Source organism: Eucalyptus grandis, chromosome 3 (assembly GCF_016545825.1).
Source record: "Eucalyptus grandis isolate ANBG69807.140 chromosome 3, ASM1654582v1, whole genome shotgun sequence".
Lineage (NCBI taxonomy): Eukaryota > Viridiplantae > Streptophyta > Magnoliopsida > Myrtales > Myrtaceae > Eucalyptus > Eucalyptus grandis.
In genome coordinates this window covers 29,692,200-29,700,286 of record NC_052614.1, presented here as the reverse complement: position 1 = coordinate 29,700,286, position 8,087 = coordinate 29,692,200, and the positions used below count along the sequence as shown (strand labels likewise).

At 40.8% G+C, this 8,087-nt stretch overlaps 1 protein-coding gene across 1 annotated transcript; it reads right to left on the bottom strand.

Moving 5' to 3' along the window:
- Positions 1–795: 795 nt before the first annotated feature.
- On the bottom strand, positions 796–1,798 carry LOC120291795 (TMV resistance protein N-like). The gene is made up of 2 exons (XM_039309531.1): positions 1,204–1,798; positions 796–905 (listed from the first exon to the last, which is right to left on the bottom strand). The coding sequence occupies exons 1-2, from the start codon at positions 1,796–1,798 to the stop codon at positions 796–798; spliced, it is 705 nt and encodes a 234-aa protein (XP_039165465.1).
- Between the last annotated feature and the right edge of the window lie 6,289 nt (positions 1,799–8,087).

Sequence of the window (8,087 nt, the reverse complement as noted above, 5' to 3'; positions counted from 1 at the left end):
CTTTGGGTTCTTATTTGAAACAATGGGTCTATTTCGATCCTTATATGACACAAAAATTCACTGTGGGTCCTTATTTGAGAAAATAGATTCATTTCGGGTTCTTATTTGAAATTTTCCCTTAACAATATGAATATGAAGTCTTAATTTTGATTACCAAATGTAGAGGGGCTGATTATATGCTAATTCAATATGTAATCAGCTCACTTTTTTCTTGATGAAATAACACGTAGGCACGTATATTTTGTTTATACCCTTTTTATATAATAGGGATATTTTTTTTACCTACTATATATTAAGGAACAAGTGCTTATGACTGTTGAAATTGTCTCCACCCATAATATAGCAAAAACACAACCAGCGTGCATACTTGTAATACGAGTCATGTCGCAAGTTTGAGAAGATCAATGAGCCTACCACATGTAGACAGAAATGGTCACTGAGACAACCATTGGCTCGACCTTTGTGGATACTGTTCAATTTTATCAAGTGTAATGGCATTTCAGAAGATATGGTATTGAGTGCGCACAATGAGTATTGACATATTGTCAAGAGACCTTCATGTTGATCTATTGTGCTCGGTGAAATTCCAATTAGTTCGTGACGAGAAGACGACCTAATCAGCTCTTGTTTAGATACAATGTATATATTGTATGTCTGTTTATTTTCACTATTAAAGGGATGGCAAAAAGAATTGTCTACCCAGCTGACAAACACAAATGCCTATCTTACTTAGCAGCAAACATTTCGAATCTCCATATTCTCTATCATTTGATGACCAATTATCCTCGAAAACCCTCACTTCAGGGTGTCGTAGATTACATAGCCTCTCAACTTCTTCATTTGCAAAATTGTAGAGCAACTGAGGATCAAATTTTCGGCGAAGAGCTTCAATTTTTTTGTGTTCCCTGCGACAATGAAACAAAAGGGCAAGAATATCATATTGAACAAGTATAATTGTCTTCCTGAACATGAAAGATAAATCTAAGCATTGATATAAACAAAAAGAAAAGTTATAGTAGTAATATGAGAAAAAAAAAACTTCCCTTAAATATTATTGAACAAACAATCACAGTGAAAAGGCATGAAATTTGTTAGCTTGATGGGGATAAAGTAATGGAAATGCAAATTTACCTTAGGTTCCATCACCACTTCCAAACCTTCCACACAATTCCACAACCAAGTCTTTTTTTTTTCGTTCCTTACCACATTCTTGACGAACAATGTCTCTACCAAGGCCTTTTAACTGATCATGCATCCATAGCTTGTTGTCTTCCCCGATTTTTATCAAAGACATCCTTTGAAGGACCTCGAGGCCTTCCTCCGGGAAGAGATTGGATTCTTTCCACGAGTGGAGCATCATCCTTTGATCAAATCCAGTGAAAAGACAAGCTATTTCAAGAAAGATATGCTTTTGACAATCATCTAAGGCATCGTAACTTATTTTCAACTTTTGTTTCACTTCACAGAGAGGAACTTGTTTCAGCTTCCTCAATATTGCATCCCAACCTTTGCTACTACGCTGAAGTAATTTACCTATAGCTTCAAGAGCAAGAGGAAGACCTCCTGTACTTTTAACCACTTCTGTGGAGAAAGCAACATAGTCATCCAAAGGGTAATCTCTTCCAAAAGCATGTTTGCAAAAAAGTTGAAGAGATTGATTGAAGTTCATGCTCATAAGCTCATATGGATAATAAAACTCAGGAGCATTGACAATATCCCTGTTTCTACTAGTTATGATAATCCTACTTCCTAAACCAAACCATGCGGGTTTTCCTATCAATGCATCCCAATGAGTCATTTGATCAACATCATCAAGTAGCAGCAAAACCTTTTTACCATATAACCTTTCTTTTATTATCTTAATTCCCTCCTCAACATTTCTAATGTTTGACCACTCATCTTTGAGAATGTCTGAGATTAATTGATTTTGCAAACCTTCAATGCCCTTGAGCTTTGAAGTTCCCCTGATGTTAGAAAGAAAGCAACAAGCTTCAAAATGATGCAACAATCGGTTGTAGATGATTTTGGCAAGAGTAGTCTTTCCTACACCCCATACCATGGATTCCAAGAATTCGTATATCCTCAGAATCAACACACGTCATTGCATCGATTTCCTTCACATGATTTTCAACTTCGACCAAGCAGTCTGTCACCAGTAAATAAGCCGTTTTCAACTCATCTATAACCTTCTTGACAATCTCGTCCACCAGTTCTCCATCACCTCTAATATTATGGAAGGAAAATGGAAAACATAATTAAAACAAGGTAATATTTTGGAAACACTGTGCCAAAATAATAACCTAAAAAATGACATACCTATTCTTCTTTGAATTGTCCCATCCATTTAGATTGGCAACATGGTTGAGAGCAGCTTTCCACTTACTGACATTTGCACCAAATTTCTCTTTATGCAAACGAAAGGCTTCTTCATAAGACCCAATTTGATGACGGGCCTCCGCCGGAGTAACATCATAAAAAATGGGCATAATCTTCTGTCTCCTTGTTTTACTACATTCCTCCATTTGGACCAACTCATTAAGACACCATTTACTAGAGGCGTAGCCCTTGGAAAAGATGGGAATTGCAATTTTTGATTGGCTGATAGCTTTGAGCAACTCAGGACCAAACTCCTCTCCAACTCGGAGCTCTTCATCGTCCTTAAATGTGTGGATTCTAGCACCTTGCAACCTGGTATAGAGGACATTTGTAATGCCTGAGCGAGTATCTGGCCCCCTAAAACTCAGGAAGACATCATAGTCATATCCGGATGACATGGAGGTTGATGATGGTGAGCTGTCCTGCTGGTACACTTTTTCCTGTTTTGGCAGTGTCAAATCAGGGATTTGCACCAAGTTGGAGACATCTGCAGCAGTAGCTTCTACACTGCCATTGTTTATGGCCGATGAGGATGCTGAGTCACCGACAGAAGTGACCTCCATGTTTGCTCCTGTCACAGCTGCTATTCCTTCCCACCTCACAAATTCCATGTTCTCACCTGTTCAACAAAAAACGTTAAGCAATAATGGTCGTAAAGAGAATTTAGGCAATTGCAGAATGCGAGGCAACTTTAAGGAAATTGATTTCATTCATTATCAATTTCCTTAAAGTTATTCCTTCCCACCTCATCGATTCTTTATTCTCAGCAAATTCTCTGGCCAACATGAAATCGATGTGGAACATTCTACCTTGATTCTAAAGCATACAGAATAAGCTTCTAGTGAGAATGTGTTACCAGAGTGAACATCTTGAGATAGTTCCAGAGAAGAGATCAGATGCTGTTTGTGGGATTTCAGGGGTTCAATATTCTTTTTGGTGACCGTTGCGCTGAAGCTTACAAGAGATCCATCTTGAGATAGTGAAGAGGAGCCAGAGTCTGAACTTGCAAGAGATCCGTCAAGAGCTGCATGCACTGAAGCTTCTAACTGGGAGGGAAGCTTTGGCTCGAGAATTGAGGTCGGAAAAGCAGTATTGGACCGGATTGGCCATTCTCTAACTTCATTATCGTCGTGGCTTGTATGAGCATCTCGAGATAGTAACGCACTGTAAACTGTTTGGTCTTCAACCTGCAGTTCTTGGGCTTCAATTTTCTTGGCTCCTTTAGCTAATTGATTCTCTTTTGGCTCCTCATCACCGGATGAATCAACAGAAACTAGAGAAGCAGCAGGATTCATTTCCAAGAAAGTAATCTAATCAAACACGAATAAGCAAAGACGAATTACTTTCAAGCAAAATAAAGTCACACGAAAGATGCTTAATATAACAGGGAAGGAATACCTCTGCCCTAAAATCCCTGGAATACTGACTATGGCGATCCCACGGCACATCCATTTGATCAAGTCCTAATATCAGAACATTTTCCCATAGGAATGTTGTATTAAACATGACACGGAACAATACTTCTCCATGTTCAAGACCAGCCCTTAGACTCATACACTCGAGCACAACATCCCCTTGAACGGGGCAATGGATGTCCACTTTAACCAGTTTGTGGTCTGCCTGCAGTGACACATACGAACAGCATGATTACGGGCATCAGAATAGCATTAAATCTTTATTTGTGTGTATGGGTGCATTAGTGAGCCCCCGCATGCAAATGAATTGATGGGTGTGGCAGGTGGAACATAATTAGATCAGAGTGAATCTTATACACCCAAGGTTTTATACAATGGGATTGGGAGAAAGGAAAATACAAATTGACAACTTATCCTTCTGACAAGACAGCAAAACCGACTCTGTACCTGGGTCAGACGCATAGAATCATATTTCCGAGGTTAAGTTATCAACAATTGATATGGGTAGTCGTCGATTTCATCAATTTCTATTTAGAAAAAATCACAGTAACATGACCAACAAAGTCTGACAAACTCGCAAGGTAGAAACATTTTCCGGAAGGATCCACCACACACTTGAGAGCAAGGAGAGTCTTATCTGACAAAAATATGAAATGACAAGAATTAAGGGAAATAAGCCTTTTTGAACCAGAAATAAATTACACTCACCTGTTTGTAGCATCCAGACAGGGAACGAACCTTAGGATCACACTATCTAAAGTAAGAGCCCTATCTGGTAGGCGCCCCTCTGAGTCCACGTTTGATGTGGATATGTAGTGGAGGTATCTCAGCTGCGAGGGCAATGGATTCAAGGGCGAAATCAGATGCAAGAGATCAAAAGGAGCTTTCTTGTAAATCAAGTGGAGTGTTTCCTTTTCAGCATTGGACTTCTTCCTATATAACAGAAGAGCAGCCAACACGAATGCCAGAACTGGCCATCCACCTCTTTCACAATGCATCAACAGCATGTGTTTATCAAGTGATAACCATGCATCGGCAGATATGAGGAAGTGAAGGATCATCTCCATGGCAAGAATGGGGCAATCACCATGATGAATCAGGTAGTTCGTGACAGGCATACGAGACAACAGTTCAAATATTTGGCTTTGGCTCCCTTGCTCCCTGAAATTGAACACCTTAAAGAAGGCATCAGGAAAATGCTGTTGCACCTCACCTGCCACTCCTTCAATCAAAATTTGATGATTCTTGTTGTTCAACCCATCCACTGCACGGCAGCAATCAAATACTGCATCCACACACAGCAAATCATTGCATGCGTAACAATGATATACGTACGTAGATTCAGTTAATAGGAGAAATCTGTCAGCAAGAGAATTTTTTTTTTTTTTTTCAAGAAATGAATCATCGGGAAAAATGCATTATTCCCTTTAAAATCTTGTGAGGCTATGAAATGCATTATTCCCTTGGCGACAACAATAATGAATCATCAGGAAAAATGAAATACAAATCTAAGATACGTGCAAAATCGTGTTAGCATGACCCAGTTCTTCATGATTTAGGTAATGGACAAACCAAAAGACGAGTTCATGAAAAGAGTAATTTGACAAGGCCACTCGCATAGATGTGCAGTATGATTTTTTTTTTTTTTTTTTTTTTTAAAATCTGATGACACAAATAGTGAACACTATTCCATGAGTACGCAGGATAAATACAGACTTGTGAGGATTTGAAAAGGAAAATTCAGTTTCTTGACATGCTCACCAGATTTACTAGCTAGTTACTAGCTAGTTCATATGGCAATCTAGAATTAATAATTACTGGACATTTCTTGTACCAAAAAATTCCTCAGATTGAAGAAGGAAATATCAACAAGAATTAATGTACTTGACATAAGAGTAAGCCGTCTTCCTGCAAAGGATAGCATGCAAGTTTATTGAATCCCAATGGAAGTAAAACTGATAAATCATGGACCTCAAAAGCCGTGAAAGGCAGAGATTTGTTAAGCAATGCATGTGTAGACTTTTTATACGAGCTCTCCTTTTCAATAGGTAGCTCTCAGCGGTCACAGAAGAGCTGTAGATTGTGGCACGAATTAGTCACTGCCCAGTACATGAGTTTCTGCTGAGTGATGCTAGAAGAGGACTCACAGTTGGTAGACAAAGTTGATCAAAAGCGACTGCAAGCACACACGAAACAATTTATTAGGTAGGTAATGCTTATGCAAGGTGGCTTGCTAAATTCCGTTTGCAGTGAGTTCAGCTCAGTAGAACTCCAGCCAGATAGAACTCTGCTTCTGCAGAAAACAGGTTCCTTCTTATCCTAGACCATGAAATCCATTCTGATTTTTGTGGTCCCCAAGCCCAGTTTCATACCGGGAAAAAAAAAGAACTAATGCTTATGTCAAAATTACTATGGTACAGTATGCCACTAATGCTTTAGTAGAAGCATCTTAGTGAGCTAAATTATTTCTGTTATGAATGGCCCCCTACTTTTGTTTTCTACTATTTACTTCCTCTAGGGACGAAAGCACTTCCAGAATAGGAGAATCGTGCTCAGTGAATCCAGAGCACTAAAACAAAAGAAAGTAGGCAGAATACGATACCCTGCCCATGTTGCACTTTCAATTATCAAGAGACCAATACTGAACATATAAAAAACTTACCGTAAACTCTTTCAGAAACTTCCAAAACCCAATCTGGTGGTTCCCTGCAAACGTATCGACTGAGTAAGGTCATTGTGCATGAAAATTAAATCAAAATTATTTTAGTCAAGCATCTTGAAAGAGCTAGTATAGTACCCATATCGTGAAGGGGAAAACCAGAATTTGGGCTTGGGGAAGCTTTCTATCATTGATTCATTTATATTGGGTGGGAGTCTTCTCTTGTTGCAAGAAAGATTGTTAGAAGGTAGTTACCTTAATAGTTTTTTCCTACAATCCAAGTAAATAATTGCCCTAGAAACTCCTTTGCCGTTCTTAATTGCATCAAACATGCAAAACTCACAGGTTTCTCTCCCTCCTTCCCCACTCCTCTTTAGTTTGACATTGACATCCACGGTAATTAACTTGTCTATGGTGAACATTGTAAAATATTAAAGTGAATTCAAGTTGCCAAATGCGGTCATAATGAAGTTAGGCGACAAAGCTAGGCAACGAAGCATTTTTGACTTTTTTTTATATCAACTCACCGAGCATACGTATTGTTCAACTTCTCGATCTTCCTCCGTACTTCACACATTAGAGGTCGCTCATGTGGATATGGGGATACACAACTGATCGCCACCTTCAACAGCTTAAACATTCCCTCCTCAAATTCATGGCACGACATGAGCTCCTTATTAAAAATGTTAGCAATCATCTTGTCGCGAAGAGCGACCTCGAACGACTTAGGAAGATCTGGACCTCGAGCTTGCTCCTCGAGGAGAAGCAGCGGGTTTCGCTCCCCCGTCAGGAGCTCCAGAAGCAGCTGCCCGAAGTCAAACACATCTACCACTTTTGTGTTTTCTTTGCCCAGCAGGGTCAGCCGTGTTGGGGGAGAGTGGCCATAATCAGAGACCAGGGTCGGCCTTGCGAGGAGGGCGAGGCTGTAATCAGAGACCCAGGCCTTGTAAGATGACGTGAGGAGGATGTTTGATGACTTGATGTTCCCGGAGTGAATATCGTGGGCGTGCAGGTACTCGATGGCCCGGGCAGCTCCAAGGGCAATCAAAAGCCTGACTTCGCAGCTCAGGGGATGCCGTCCCCATTGTCTGTATGTATGTAATCGGCCGAACAAGCTTTCCCGGGGCATGTAATCGTACAAGAGGAACTTCATGTACTTGCTATAGTAGTAGCCTCTCAAAGGGAGCAGGTTCTCGTGGTCCATCGCACCGATAGCTTCCACCTTGTCCCGGAAATCCTCGGCCGACAAGTCCACAATCTCAAGCATCTTCAAGATCACCGTGGCTGTTCCATCCTCCAGGTCAACCCTGTAAGTCATCCCGAACGTCCCTTTCCCCAATTCCTGCTTACTGGCCCTCATAACATCCTCAAAATTGAACCTCTTTGCGGGGTTCCCCAACAACGCCAGCTCGCTCTGTGTCTTTTCCTTGTGCGGGCCACAGTGTTGTGTGCTCTTTGCCCTTGTCTCCTTTGTTGGCCGCTGTTTTGGCCTTCTTTTGCTGCTGCTTTTTTCTGCAATGTATCTCTCTCGCAGCTCTTCCCTCCCCTTTTCTCCCCCCCTGGCCCCGGCCCCCTTCCACTCATTTGGATTTTCATTTTCTGTCCTTCTGGGTGTGACCTGGTGCCAGGCCCCCCCT